Source organism: Eucalyptus grandis, chromosome 2 (genome assembly GCF_016545825.1).
Source record: "Eucalyptus grandis isolate ANBG69807.140 chromosome 2, ASM1654582v1, whole genome shotgun sequence".
Taxonomy (NCBI): Eukaryota; Viridiplantae; Streptophyta; class Magnoliopsida; order Myrtales; family Myrtaceae; genus Eucalyptus; species Eucalyptus grandis.
The window spans coordinates 47651743-47668029 of record NC_052613.1 but is presented as its reverse complement, the minus strand read 5'-3'; the positions used below and the strand labels follow the sequence as shown (position 1 = coordinate 47668029).

The following is a 16287-nucleotide window of genomic DNA, read 5'->3' as shown; positions in this document are numbered from 1 at the left end:
TTCAATCATATGCAGCTTGGCAGCTCAATTTATTCCAAATTAGTATTCCCATGGGAGGGATGGAGGAGGAGGAGAATCAATTAAAACAGCAATTCTTCCTCCGACCAGAAACCAACACTAAAAACAGGTTTCTTCACTAACCATATGTCAAACAGAAAAAACAGTAGCTGTAAAATGAATAGTCCGGCATGCAAATTTTAAAACAAGAAGTCGAGTTTCAGAACTGTGAAACAAGGATGATATGTGCTACTTTACACAATCTGCAGAAGCAATGTGGGACAAAGCCAAGATTATCATGGTATCGATGCATAATCTAATTTTATACTCCTGAACGGTGAAATTATAAGTCCACGACTATACAGCTAAGAGTTACTAATTTGCTCGTCAATCAATTGGGTGCTTCCAAAACACAGTCCTTGCCAGACTCAGTTTTCCGACCGACCAACCACCATCAGCCACAAACCTTCACTGAATAGACAGTTCGCACCATGTGAACCCCACATACCCTGTGTAATAATTCTTAGGAAGGTAGACGTCCTTCACAGGACCAAACTTCTCGAATGGCACCCTGAGATCTTCCACCCTGCAAACACAACAGCGATAATTAGACAAAATTCAGTCGCGACGACGCGAACAACGCCAAACCCACACTGCCAAGAGCCACCGACAGCAAATCCAAGTTGAGCTCCGATGCCCAAATAAAAGAGGCAATCGGGCAAAAACATCGACACAACACTCGTTGCTCGCACACCGTACGCTTCAACGTCACTTCCACCAAGCAAACGAAGCAAGTACGAGAATCTACAACCCAACTCCGACATCCAACAGAGCAAGCCAAAAACACTGAAGACAGGGGGGGTTGTCTCGGTGGCTTAATTCAGTGCACTCGAATGTAGTTCTTCGGATGGAATTGAGTTCGGCCCTGGTTAGGCTATGTGCTGGGCAGGGTTAAAGGGGGCCTAGCCCATCTAGATACCACTCATATCGGCCTCCACCGTGTTCCGATCTCCATAGCCACCCCGCCTCTCCCTCTCTTCCTCCCTCCTCCATACCCCCATCGATGAGATGACAACAATCTCGAGAGCTTGTGGCGCCAAAACAGGTCTCTTACACCAAGGATGTCGGTGCTATATTTTGACCAAACAATTTAAATTCAAACAATCCATCCAAGTCCTCCCAGACCACCCAGCTTCAAATGATTCAGTGCTTATGTCCATTGACCCTCAAGCATTCAAAATCAATGTTGCTCATCTGTTCCTGAACATGGAGATGACCATCAAATAGCAAGAACTGGCTTAGTTTCAAGGTGACTATGTTCAGACGATAACAAGGAAGAGACAGAGTAGCTCATTGCAGATCAATCGCGGTTAATACAGAACTGGGACCGACTCCAAGCACTGGGTAACCCCACACATTTATCTGGTGCTAAGCCCAGGAATACACATTAAACCGACAATAAAGAAAAACCAGACACATATAAAGTTAAGAGCCATCCATTAAGGTCAGACGCAGGACTTAAAAGAGTCACCAGCAACCAACAACCATCTTGCACTTGATGTTCACAAAGCCCAACTCCAACAAAAACGTACAAAGCATTTCTAAAGCATAGCCTAATCTATGATATTTAAAATTCGAAGAGAGCAACAGGATCTCCAAAAGGACACTGTTTATCGTTCACTTTGACACTTGGAAGTGCACTTTGCAAAGAACCACCACTGGCATACCACCATCTTGACTGCAAGCCCCGTAATTCTTACTCAGAAGGCTCTCAGTCTGGGCTGCACAGGAAATGCACAAAGAAACTACTTCAATGAACACAAAATATGCTAAAACTGTAGATACTAGCACTATGCCACCATAAACCAGATAAATCCCTAGCTATTGGTTAGTAGTAAATGGGACTGATGAATTTCAACAACATAATGAGGGAACATGCTTCATTCATGCAAATTCAAAGTATTAATACTTTCTCTCGTAAGAAAATTTGAAGTACTTTACCATCTTTATCAATTCTCTTGCTAATGGAACATCATATGGGTGTCACAGCAAAAGCAATCACCTGATAAATATCAATTGCTATCGGTACAGCACCTAAAGTTGAGTAAAATATCAAAAAATACCGCATCATATGCACCTGGAGGAATTCTCACAGATCTATCTCAACAGAACAACCTATTCCCAAAATTCAGAACCGGTTCTGAGGGATTATCCACCCGGGAACCGGATCGACCGGACCGGTTCGGGAACCGGTTTGTAAGCCAACCCAAAAGTCCAAAACCCTAATTTGTCCCTGTTTCTTTCTTTCCCTCTCACACCCGCAGACTTCACAGCGTTTTCCTTCGTCGCGCCATCACCAGCTCCCCGTTGCGCCATCGTCAGATCCAGCTCCCTGTCGCGCTGCTTCCTCATCTGCGTTCATCTGCTTCCTCGTCGCGCCATCGCCAGCTCCCCCTTGCTCTATTTCATCCATCGCCGGCTTCCTCATCTGTAAGCTCGCAAATTTCCTCGGTTTTTCTAAAATTTTCTTTCAGATTGAAGCTGGGTTCTTCTCGTTTTCTTTTGGGGTGCTTTCCTGAGCTGGATTTCTTGTCAGATTGGTGGAAAAGTTTGCGTTTTTTTGTTCATATGGGAACTCATTGTGAATGGGTGGGGTAAGCTAGGGGGAGAGGGAAGAAATCGTAGAACTTGGGTAAGCTAGGTTCGTACGGATCCTTCTGCCCTCAACTGTGATGCTAAAGGACAGAAAGCTGAATTTCTCCTTTATCATACAAAATAAAGCTCTAGGTTCATTTCCATTTCCACCCGGATTTCGAAGTCTGCATTATGTTCTTGTGTCTTCGTACTTTATTTGAAGACAAACTTAGCTGCCAGGTTCTCCTTGAAGGCGGGCATGAAGCCGCACGAGCTGGTCTTCTAGACAGCATGAACTGTTTTTGGTTTCCCAACTTTCTATATATTTCTCTCCAAATTTTGAGTTGGTTGGGAAGACGAGACTGCTTTAAGATTATTGGTTTTAGTAGGAATCTCAATGTTTGTTACGTAGTTGAATTTGGTTGGATGGAGTCCTGTTTTAATAATTTACCACATATATCGCCATACAGTTTGGGATTATAAATATTCTAAATGGGGAAGGTAGTGGGATTATAAATAGTCCATGTGGATCAGCTCAATGATACCCTTTGATGTGTAGATATCAAGCTAGGTTTTAAGATTTCAATTTGTTTATGTAGGTTTCAAGCACCTTTGAGCTGCTCTCTCTGGTTTTTTCTTATAAGCTCAAAAAACTTATGTACCAGACCAAATTTTTCAGATGGGTCTATCTAATTGTTTTTGATTTATTGACACACTTGAAGTGAAAATTATTAAACTTCTGTTCACTTTGGTTCTATTTGTACTTGAATTGAAAATGATTTTTGTTTTGTGCAAGAGAGTTGAATTGAAATTGTCAGCCAACATTTTTATTCATCCACATGCTGTTGCAAACCATTTCCTTGTTAATGCTTGTCTTGCAATCAATGCTTGTCTCGATGCAACTCCCAGTTTTGAAGTATGAACGATAAGTATTGCACTTTGGATTCATTGGAAGGATCATTGGCTGCTGTGTCGTGAACTTTTGAGTGGGCGTCTACTAATAGCTTTAATGGTTCAGTCCAGCCTTCCAAGCATATTGATAATTTGCCATTTAGTTAATCAACGTAGCAGATTTGGGTTTTCATGGTGAAGTGTTTGGTTCTCCATTGAAGCAGGCTGAAAAGAAAACTTAAAATCATTTAGGGCAGTAGTCACCATAGATTGTCTCATGTAAACTATGCTACATCTTCTGCCAATAGAAAACTCTGGATCAATATTTTCGAAAAAGCGGTCAAGTGAACTGTTTGAGGTATAGGTTTTCAGGGATTGTAGTGATATTCTTTCATGGAATCGGGAGATGGATCTTGAAAACAATGCTAATGAGACTGATGGTGTAGGATTTGCAGTTTTCAGGCTCCTGAAATCTCTTATTTGGCTTCAGCTGCATTGGATTTTCTTTCTTGTCTTATATAAGTGATGTCCGATCGATGGGTTTCAAGACATTATGTTTAAATTAAATGTACAACTTCGGCGAGTGACTTCCTGGGATGAATGAATCACCCTTGGATATTCCCTAGAGAATATATTTGATCCTGGGAGGCGTCATATCAGGAGCTAGTTTCCTCTTCTGCTCATATCAGGAGCTAGTTTCCTTATGATTTTGTTTATGATAATTTGCCTTGTGGATACTTAGTTTTTTATTTAGTCAAAAATTTTATTTACTTATTAATTATAAGTGCTTAATGTTTCAATATAAATTAGAAGAATTATGTTGTTTTCTCGAGTATTAATATAAAATTTAAAGTTGTATAAGATGGGCAGTTGCAAAACAAGTTCCAATATAAACAGGGTTAACCTAGAACCAGACTGAAAAAATAGGGTGGGTCAGGTACAAGGTCAGGTACAGGTCCAAAAAATGAGAACCGATTATAATAGAGTCGGGTACAGGAGTTCAAATCTAGAATCTACCCACCCTAGACCTGATCACCCTTATTTGGAACAGTTCAAAACAGTGCTAAATCTTTTATATTTAAAGACCCTCGCTACTCTCTTTTAGTTCTCACTCCCATAGCTAGCCTCTTTCTCAGACTCTTCATCTCTCGACTTTCCCCGGCAGTGTCCTTGATCTCACTATTCTTGGAGTCTTTGCCCATGCCATCTCATCTAATCTCTCTCTTGATCTTGCCGACACCATCTCCTGTCCTCCTCTCTTGATCTGGCCAGTTTCCTCTCTTGATCTGGCCAGTTGGGGCCTCGCCTTTGTTGGTTGGCCGTCAATCAGCCCACTATTAGCCAGGTTTGTCCTTTCCTATAGTGACTAACCAGAGAGCTTTTCTGAAAATGAATAGATTGATGAAACAAAGAATACTTAGGAAAACTATCGACGTCTTTTATTTGGATTTAAAAATATGACTTATATGGCGTAAAGATTTACATATTTAGGATATTTAGCCTTCTTCAAATTGGGCACATAAGAAGATGTAACATGTCCCAATTTCCAATTCTAAATGGAATTCACAAGAGAAGATTAGCCAACTTTAAGAGCCATTCTACCATTCCGCATATTAAAATCTAAAGTTGAAAAGCATCCTCTTCAGCTTGCATTTTTGTTATCCCACTGCACATTGTACTTCTATACCAATCTGCAATTTCTTTTTCACACACAAAGGTTTCATACTACTTCATTCACAATTTATACTTCATAATCTTTTCTTCAGTTTTTTATTCGGACAAAAGCGGAAATTCATTAACATAAATTTTTTTACCATGTGAAGTTAGATTTTAAGTTGCCCCCGCAGCTATGATAATTTTCCGTCTTCTCAAGATCCAAGTTCTATTAATCTTAATACTCCGGTGTTTACTACAAAACAACTGGGGCATGCATGTGAACAGGCACTGTATTAAAAGGAAAGCATGTGAACGTGCACTGTTTTCTAAGGAAAGCATGTGATGAAACTAGGAAAATGGGCATCATAAAAAAAAAAAAAAAAAGTCGGGCTCATTTGTTCTTTAGCCCCCTTGGGAGAGATTTTCATTTACAGCTGCTGAGAAAAAAAGAACTTTAATTTTCACTTTCTAGACCCGTGGGCGGCTTAAATTGTAATAACCTCCTCTCTTGTCCCACATCGCCTAGGGAGGGAGATCTTGGTTAGCTTATAAGGCTTGGGTCCTCTAATCTGTGTAACGCGTTTTAAAGCCGTGAGGGAAAAGACCGTGGCTAGGATGGCGGTGCGTCCGCGCCAGGGCGGGTGACCCAAAGCGGACAATATTACACAGTGGGACCCGGGATGTTACAAGTGGTATCAGAGCCTCGGACCACAGCTAACCTCCTCTCTTGTCCCATATCGCCTAGGGAGGGAGATCTTGGTTAGCTTATAAGGCTTGGGTCCCTCTAATCTGTGTAACGCGTTTTAAAGCCGTGAGGGAAAAGACCGTGGCCGTGAGGGAAAAGACCGTGGCTGGGATGTCGATGCGTCCACGCCAGGGCGGGTGACCCAAAGCGGACAATATTACACAGTGGGACCCGGGATGTTACATAAATATTGTTTGTCAATTCATATATTTTCTTTTATTAAAAAGGGTCAGTGGTAATTACTTTTTTAAAGCAAAACTTACTCGTCCCATGAATAGGTCACAAACTTCATGTAAATTTTTGGTCTCACAAATTAAGATTTATTGTTACATTGCAAAAAGCATCAATTTTTTTTTTCAAACTTGTCCTTTTTTTAAAAAAAAGACATGGGACGATAAGAATCAATGTAGATAGGTTACCTTTTATGTAAAAAAATATTAATAATGTAAATAGGCGAGTACTTATTTATAAATTGGAAGTCAAATATCTTGTAAAAAGTTACTGGTCACATGAAAAATTACTCGCTATGTACATACTAAGAGTCATATGATTTCTTTTGAAAATCCTGGTAGAGCAAGGGGCGGTTAGAAAGAAATGGAATTAAATATAATTGATTCGGCATCCATAGAAATTATGAACATGCAACTAACATGGAAGGGGGAGTGACCAAATACAACAACTAATTGTGATTATAAGTGAATAAGAATGTGCAACACCTACTATCCTTATTAAAGATCTCAAGCATCTTGCCAAATGTTTCGTGAAATATTTAGTATCATGTTAAGACTCGTGCTATTACTCATAAATTTGGACTTGATTTCAAATGATCGCCATTTTATGTACTTTTTCTTCGTGCGGAATAGGTCATATATTGGAACACATTTATCTTACTTGTTGGATGTGATTTAGAAGAACTTGAGTTCAACACTAATAAGAAAAGGGGCTTGGTAAAGAGTTCAAAAGAGATTGTGCACAAATTTACAGGGACGCTAGACCTTGAGACTCAATATCTTCATTTGTCTTGTTCTCTGACACTTACGGTCTTGCAAAATACAACTTTTTATCACCGAGCATAAGCTGGTCTTGTCCACTGAACACTAGAGAGTGGGCATCCATCGGGGCATTCCCTATGCTGCTGCCCCTATCGATACAGCTATGATAACTTTCTAAGCTGCAATGAGATGGTTTCCGGGCTTGAGCAGATTGTGGTGGATGTAGTGTAGCTCTTGTAAGTGGATTCTGATTCTCATTTTTTTTTTCTTGTTTTTGGTAAGAATTCTGATTCTCATTTTGTCGGCCAATGAAGTGAAAAATTGTGGCTTTGCTTCAACATCATGTTACCTTACACTTTCTGTTCGCCCAAAAGAGAAAAAGTAAGGAAAAAGAAAAGATAACAAGTACAAAGGACAATGACATGGTCCAACACCTCCAGAGGATTTTCAAAGAGCATCACCAACTTAGTTCATGGCTTGTCTTGATAGATTTTTACATTTTATTTTTGTTTCTTCTAATGTTGTCTTAGTCTACATTTTACATTATTTTGTCTTTAAACATATGAAATTTTCACAACACGTAAACATTAATATGTAATTTGAATCATAACTTTTTATATTTAAATAACAATTTGAATTTTACACAAGAAAGCACAAAATTAATTTTATTTTTTAAAAAGCCTCCAATCATTGTGATTACCTTGTTTCGTTTTAATTTATTACGCATCATATATTAAAACCAAACTAAGAAGAAAGTCCAACAGAATGGAGCTTAACGGTTGAGCCACATCATCACTCAATTACCTCCCAATTTCCTTAATGTTAATTAGACATATTACTTAACAGTATAGTAGGAAAAAACTTAATCAATCTAATATAATCTAACATAATGTTTCTAGAAGAATGTACGAATAGGAACTTGCCTTATTTATTGGATGGGATGGAATTTTATATGACATAGGATGCTTTGGAATTACTATTTGTCGGTTAAATATTTTCTATTATCTACTATTATTGTACACTTATTTAATCTCAAGGACAGACTTTTTATACATCATCTAAGAAGACTCTAGTCTTGGAACGACAGGACTAAAATCTTCTCAATCCCATAGAGAAAGAGAACAAATATGGCAGAAGCTATCACCAGCATTGGTGGAAGCATCCTTGCCAATCTGATTATTCAAGCACTGGAGAAGGTTGGAAATTTAGGAGGCGTCAAGCGTGAACTTCAGGTGCTCGAGAGCACCGTCACCATGCTTCATTTGGTGCTGGACGATGCAGAAGAGCAACAACACCAGAGTTCCCAAATCAAAGATTGGGTGGAGAAACTAAAAGAGGCTTTTTATGACTTGCAGGACGTGCTTGAAGAATTTAATATAGAAGCTATGCGATGAGAACTGAGGGGCAACAATCAGATGATCAAGGTGGTAAAAACATTTTTCTCAAGTTCAAACCAGCTTGCCTTTGAACTGAAGATGAGTAGAAAAATAAGAGAAGTGAGGGAGAGATTGAAAGCTATTGAGGCTGAAAAGAACTTCCTCTTGGACAAGGGACCTATGAATTCACAAGCACAGAGAGGGCGGAGGAAGAGAGAGGAGACACATTCGTTTATACGTGAGGAAGACATTATTGGAAGAGGTAATGATAAAAAGAATGTCATGAAATTCTTACTGGATATGGATGTGAAAGAGGACGTTTCTATCCTTCCAATAGTTGGTATTGGTGGGCTTGGAAAAACAGCTCTTGCTAAATTTGTGTATAATGATGAGATGATCAGTAAACATTTTGACTTGAAAATGTGGGTTTGTGTCTCTAATGACTTTGACATGATAAAAATAGTGAAAGATATCATAGTTTGTGTGGAGAAGAAAGAACCAAACTACAATGTGATGGATAGGTTGCAAATTGAATTGAGGAAAATAATTGATGGAAAGAGATATCTCTTAGTTTTGGATGATTTGTGGGATGCAAAATCAGAAACATGGCACAACTTGAAATCATTATTGATGGGAGGTGCTAGAGGAAGCAAGATCCTTATAACTACACGCCTTTCTTTGGTTGCAAAGATCACCTCCCTTGCTCCACCTCATCTTCTTGAGGGCTTATCTGAAAGTAATTCTCTTGATTTGTTAATGCGAATGGCTGTTCCAAAAGAAGGGGGTACACAAGATCTCGACATGCTAGCTATTGGTGAAGAGATAGTTAGAAAGTGCTTTGGGGTTCCATTGGTCATTCGAACAATGGGGGGTTTACTATTCCATAAGGAAACTAAAGATGAATGGTTACATTTTAAAGATTATGAGCTCCCAGAAGTGTCTCAAAGGAAAGACCAAATAATATCTATTCTCAGGCTAAGTTATGACAATCTTCCTTCGCATTTGAAACAATGTTTCGCCATTTGTTCATTGTTTCCCAAAGATTATGAGATAAAGAAGCATACTTTAGTTAGTCTTTGGATGGCAGAAGGATTTATCCAGCCATCAAATTCAAGTAAGCATTTAGAGGACATTGCTCATGAATATTTTATGGATCTACTTTGGAGTAATTTCTTCCAAGATTTTAAAAAAAACCCATACACGAATGAGGCAACTTGCAAGATGCATGATTTGATGCATGATCTAGCATGCTCGGTTGCAGGGAACAAGTGTTGGGCGGCAAGGGATGACACAAATCAAATAAATGAAAGAACTCGTCATATATCCTATGGTTCAACTTTCAATTTGATGGGTAAACTTCCAATCTCACGTTTGAAACCAAGTGTATTGAGAACATTTTTGTCTACTACTAGAGGTTGGAAAGAAATCAAAGAGAACCAAGTGAAGTGGATCTAAGCCAATTAATTCAAAATTTCAAGAGGTTGCGCATCTTGGATCTGCAAGGCATAAAGGTCAAGAAGGTGCCAAGGTCCATGTATAAGTTAAAGTATCTCACTTATCTCGATCTCTCTGACAACCGCACACTCAAAAGACTTCCTAACTCCATTACGAAATTGCAGAGCTTGCAAACACTTAATCTCTACCACTGTAATGCCCTCGAAGAGTTGCCGAGTGATATAAAGAAGTTAGTCAACCTTCGGAATCTAGACATACATTATTGTTCTAAACTTAGTCATTTGCCACGTGGAATAGGGGAAATCAGTTCTTTGCATAGGCTAACGAACTTCATTTTGCCCAAAGATAAAGCTCGTGCTAAGAATTATTGTGGACTTGGGGAGCTAAAGGGGCTTAATAACATCCGGGAGAACTTTCAATTGAAAATTTGGGATACGTAACAAATGCGGAAGTCAAATGCGAGGATGAGATATTGACGGGGAAGCATTCTTTGGAATCTTTGGAACTTAGTTGGGACGATTTCAATACTGATGATGTAGTAATAGATGAAGTGTTGTTTGATAGACTAAAGCCGCCCTCAAATTTGCAAAGGTTGAAGATCTGGCAATATAAAGGTGAGAGCTTTCCCAAGTGGATGATGGATAGCCTTGTATCTTTCTTGCCACATTTAGTTGACGTATCGTTTGGTGCTTGCAAAAGATGTGAACGTCTCCCCCCATTGGACCAACTACCTTGCCTCAAGTCTTTGTATATCCATAATATGCCTAAATTGGAATATATCGGGTCGGACCAATCATCCCCTTCACCGGCATCATTTCCTAGTCTATTGAAATTGAAGATCATTGGCTGTGAAAAATTAAAAGCCATGCCACTAACTCCTCATCTCGAGGAGTTAAATATGTTTGCGGCCAACGGAGCATTGTTAATAAATCAGATGATGCTTGGCCTTAATAAGTTGAAGAAACTGCAGATCCGATACAAAGTTTTTAAAATGTTTGCCTGAGGAGGGTTTCCAAAGTCTCACTTCCCTTGAATCTCTTAACATCAGGTGGTGTAATCGGTTGACTTCCCTCTCGCAAGGTATGCGACATCTATCGAGCCTCGTGGATCTCTCTATCAGGGGATGTGAGGAGTTGGATATATCCAAAGACGAAAACAGCAACATCTTGGATTTCCATGGAGGCCTTCAGAGTCTCCGCTCTGTGTCAATCGATCACTATCTCAAAGTGACATCTCTCGAGTGTCCAGGAATTATCGAGCAAATGAAATGTGAGGAGGTGGATATATCAAAGACGAAAGTGGCAACATCGATTTCCATGATTGTTTTCGAGCGATATCTTTGGCCTCAACCGACATCTCTGGTGGCTTTGCCGCAATCTGAAGGTCTTTATATTGGGGTTTACAATTTGAAGGATATACCAGAGCAGATCGAGGCCCTTCAATCACTTCAAAATCTCGTCATCTACGGGTGCTCCTCATTGACATCATTCCCTGAAGCAATGCGAAGGCTCACATCCCTTACTCACCTATGCATCAAAGATTGCGGAGAATTGGAGGAGAGTTGCAAAAGACAAGCAGGCGAGGACTGGGACAAGATCGCTCATATCCCGAACATACGATTTGGATCGCTGATCTAGCCCTAATTTTCTTCACTGAAGGTATGTAGGACCTTGTTTCCCAGATTTTTGCATTTATAATTTTGGATATCATGTTTCCATACTCAATTTGATTTGGGGAGGGACATGAAAAAATCTCTGAAAGGTTTGGGTGCATCGCTTCATTCCAAAGAGTGCCAGAAAAAATGAGGAAAAATTCATACTTCGTCTCATCCAGCGATTGATTTCCCAAGCGTATATTTCCGCTCGAAGGAGGACAGCGAAGGCAATCTTTAGCATTTGACCACAATCGACGCTCTCGATTTGTTGTTCAGCCATTCCGCGGGGTTCTCAGGTAAAATACATTTGCCAATTTTGAGCACCACCTTAAGCAATTGAGTAAATGTTTTGAAATTAAAAGAGGTCTTATTTGTGACTTCTCCATTTTGATCTCAGCAAGGTTGTCCTGCACATTTTGTTTGGTTGACAATTGATATGTTCTTCGTCTCTTGTCGACAACGTCTACAAAATAAATGTGTGCTGTGTGAGGCAGAATGAATAAATGAAGCGGTAGTCATTGTTGTCGTCTCTCTTGATGACTAAATCAATAGCTACCGATGTGAAGTCTTATGTTGTGGACCTCGTGTGAAATCGTTTTCTCTTGTATCCACTCTCATCTTAGATTTTTCTTGTTTTGTGACGTCAATTGGCCATACTGATGATTGTTGTGTTTGGTAGTCTTGCTTTGCGATGGTGATATCTGATGGATATTTTCGCCAAAGCCGTTGGCGAGGACAATTTGTGATTGTGCAAAGTTTGTGAGAGAAGAAAGTACTTCAATGTGATTGCCTTTTGATTGCAAGAGGAAAGAATTAGGTGCACCGTCAATATTCACAAGTTGATCATCCATTAAATCTAAGGAAATATCATAATAACATGTTTGATGATTGATCCTTGCCGGAGTGGAATTTCATTAATCTCTTAAATTGTGGCACTCTGCAGTCTACTTCCTTCAACTTTGTAACTGCCCTCGGTTTTTGCTTGTTTGCAAGCTCGCTTTTGGGAATGAGGCTTGAGAATAACCTTGAAATGGTTCCGAAATGCAAAGCATAGTTATGCCACTGTTTTTAGTTTCTCTTTTAAAGGAAATTTGTGGTAGTGTCCTTAGGGAAATCAATAAGACTCACTATTTATGCTTCAAAATGTAAGCCGTCCTTCTTGAAACTAGTCTCCAAAAAGCGGTTTTCAACTTTTCGGCGATGGCACTAGCTAAGGAGACTCCTTTCTTTGAAGTACTCAGTCTATTCTTTTTATCTTTTCAAAACTAAACCATCATGCATACCGGAAGGCCAAGTCATACTGATAGAGCTCGTTGTTTGAACTATCTTCAATGATATTAAGCTCATAGGCTTGTTTCAGTAGATATTTCTATTTCCTACACTGCTTTATTTTTTAGGCTAGACAGAAATGGTGTGAATTTTGGCACTGAGGACACAATGCCAAATGAGGATCACAAAGAACTCACTGACCACCAGTTAGATCATCTGAACATGTTGATGAAACGAGAAAGGGCGTTTCAATTGGTTTACGGAGTATTATTGTTTGTCTTCGGGTTATTTCCAATTCATATATACCAGCTGGTAAGCCGATCCCAGCGACCAAGCACGTCAGGGTTGCTAAAATTCAGTAACCCAAAGGTTATCAATGACATTTAATGGTGGGAGATCCAAAAACATGAGTTATATATCGTGAATTAGAAAGTTTTGAAATGGACAAGTTCATATTTTTGGGCTAAATGTTCACATTATGTATTGGATTGAGCAAGAAAACACCCTATTGCAGATAAATGTTCAATGGCCATTCGGTTGGCCTACCGGAGGATATCGAGGTTCCCAGGTGAGAAATTTTTTCCCAACAAATTTCCCTATATATTGATAAATAATAGGCTTTGAGTTGATGACAAAAAAATTGTATTATGATGCGAGGTTTTGTCTTCATTTAGGGGCCTCATTATTGTGGTGTTGGGGCTGATAAGTCATCCGACTGAGATATATCCGATGCTCGCTACAAGGCTTGCTTATATGCTGGTATCAACATTAATAGCACCAATGGAGTGGTGATTTGGGCCAGGTAATACCTAACCTCCAGCTTGCTTGTTATTTTAAAAAGGAAAATATAAAAAAAGCAGAGAGCTGTTGCTATCAGCACTAGCTTCTATCGTGCAGTGAGAACACCAAGTCAGATGAAGCATGGGAATTGAAGCAGGAGATCATCTATGGTGTTCAAGATACCTTCTTTAGGTGACATTTCAATTACTTGCTCAAGAAAATAATGAAATTCCATTAATAGCAAACAAAATAAGTGCATACAGACATGTTCTGAGATATTTAAATACTTGATTGTTTATCTTTTTTATACGATAAAGAATAACTGAGCAAGCTTGTGTTGTCCTCATGTAAGATCCAAAGCCAATAGAGGTAGCTGACTTCACTATCACCATTTACGGATTATTATACCCCAAAGTTGATAAAAGCATTCTCTTCCTTCTTAGGGTGACCGCAACGGTGCAGGATGCCATACTAACTAACAGGTTCACACCATAGAAATAACATTGACTTGGTTAAGAATTTTTGTTCAATGAAGGACACCTTTAAGAGTGTGTTCTTCAACTTTTCTGCAATACTAAAAGCATGAGAGAAGAGGGAGGCTTTGAAGCGATAGAGAAGGCAATTCTCAATCTCTCACTTTGCCATGAGGAGCACATTAGCGCCTATGGAGAAGATTGATGGGAAAGCATGAAACAGTCAACACCGACACATTGTCTTCGGTAATGCTCAAAAGAAGCATACCAACTACTAGTCAAATTTAAAGATTGCCCTGCTAATGAACTCATATTTCATTGTGATGCCTAAATTACTTGCATTGTTATGCAGGGAGTTGCCAATTTTGGTTGCTCAATTTGTGTGGGCCGTGACAATGAGAAGCAAGGAAAAGGTACCATAACAATGACCATACCAATTCCCTTATGTGCTCTATCTAAAAATCATTTGGAGATGCTCAACTTTATCAAATGATTCCCGAAACACTACCACGAAAAAATAATACATATAAGTATTCTTTATCCTTTCTAGTCTCAGTCGATTTCATGATTGCAACTATGCACAAGGAATTTTGACTTTTTAACAATCATAAAGCATTCCCACAGTCTTGCTTCCTAAGCTGAAGTAAGGACTTTGGACATCTTGGTTCTTTTAGTGCATCAAAAACTTTCTGAAATGCTTCACTATTACCGAATATCGATAAAACGTACAAAGTTCGCATTCCTTGTTCAGTTAGTTAATGGCTTAAAATGATATATAGGTTACTTGGAAGACAGGTGTCCTGCCTCAAACAAGAACCCATACATCGTGACCTCATTACTTGCTAAAACTACAATTTTGTGGAGCCCCCATCAAGGCTGAAGCTCTTGCTACTGAGAAGTAAGCATTGAAGGTCTAAAATTCGAATTGTTGGCTAAGAACGGCCAACTACCTTAATTGAATCAGTGGAGAGCTCCAGGTTGAGATACTATTGAACTCCTTTTCCTTCAGATTTAGGTCATTGACAGAAGATCCTCATGAAAATAAGGCTTCCCAGAGGGAGAGAAAATTAGGTGTCCAAGCTTGACGTGATCTCCATTACATTAGTTTCATCTTGCATTTGCATGTCGACCTTTCTTTTGATAAAAAGGCTATTTGACTTCTCATTCACTAAACATGAGATTCATGAATTAGTTTCATCTCTTCCAATTTCTTATTAAGAGAACTTTGGGAAGAAGGTCGCCCTAAGTTTGTCCGTGCAACTTGGCAAGTTCATTTTATTTGCAAGGCAGAGAAATGTTTCTCATTTACATGGAAAGTGCAGTACAAACATTGTAATGCAATTTGGCAGTACCTACCATTTTGCTTCTACGAAACTGAAAGTTACTCTGGCCATTTTTCTTTTCATCTCCTCACACCGATTCAAACGTCTTATTCGACAATAGAACAAATATTAAAAAATGATACTGATGCTAATTTATAAATCACGTGGTATCTAGTAGATAGCAAAATTCAAGAAGCAGGATAGGTGTTTCTCTAGATATATGGATTAGATTCGGCAGCAAAGGCACATCATAGAGTGGTGATCATCGCAGTGGCTTAATTCAGTGCACTCGAATGTAGTTCTTCGGATGGAATTGAGTTCGGCCCTGGTTAGGCCATGTGCTAGGCAGGGTTAAGGGGGCCTAGCTCATCTAGATACCACTCCTTAACGCAACGACACAACTGATATCGGCCTTCACCGCGTTCCGATCTCCATAGCCGCCCCGCCTCTCCCTCTCTTCCTCCCTCCTCCATACCCATCGATGAGATGACAACAATCGTGAAAGCTTGTAGCGCCAAAAACAGGTCTCTTACACCAAGGATGTCGGTGCTATATTTTGACCAAACAATTTAAATTCATATGATCCATCCAAGTCCTCCCAGACCACCCAGCTTCAAATGATTCAATGTTTATGTCCACTGACCCTCAAGCATTCAAAATCAATGTTGCTCATCTCTTCCTGTACATGGAGATGACCATCAAATAGCAAGAACTGGCTTAGTTTCAACGCGACTATGTTCGGACGATAACAAGGAAGAGACGAGTAGCTCATTGCAGATCAACCGCGGTTAATACAGAACTTGGGACCGACTCAAGCACCGGGTAACCCCACACATTTATCTCGGTGTCTAAGCCCGAGAATACACATTAAACCGACATTAAAGAAAAACCAGAGACATATAAAGTTAAGAGCCATGCATTAAGGTCGAACGTAGTGTTGGACAAATCTTCTTGAAGTGTTTTGAAGTTGACAAAACGTTTCTATCAGTCTAGTGTCACGGGCCGATCGATTGGGATCGTAACCGTGCGGCGACTCGGGCACT

The 16287-nt window shown here is 39.5% G+C and overlaps 2 protein-coding genes across 2 annotated transcripts in view; both read left to right on the top strand.

Moving 5' to 3' along the window:
- Positions 1–2215: 2215 nt before the first annotated feature.
- The window catches only part of LOC104434708 (putative disease resistance protein RGA4), an 88460-nt gene continuing 74388 nt past the window's right edge, over positions 2216–16287 (top strand). Inside the window, exon 1 of the mRNA XM_039306498.1 lies at positions 2216–2487. The gene's annotated coding sequence lies outside the window, so the exon portion shown is untranslated. The remainder of the gene's footprint in view (positions 2488–16287) is intronic.
- LOC120290763 (putative disease resistance protein RGA4) lies at positions 4462–9746 on the top strand. Its single transcript, XM_039307166.1, has 2 exons — positions 4462–4867; positions 8003–9746. Exon 2 carries the CDS (start codon positions 8331–8333, stop codon positions 9744–9746), a length of 1416 nt encoding a protein of 471 aa, XP_039163100.1. The 5' UTR covers positions 4462–4867; positions 8003–8330.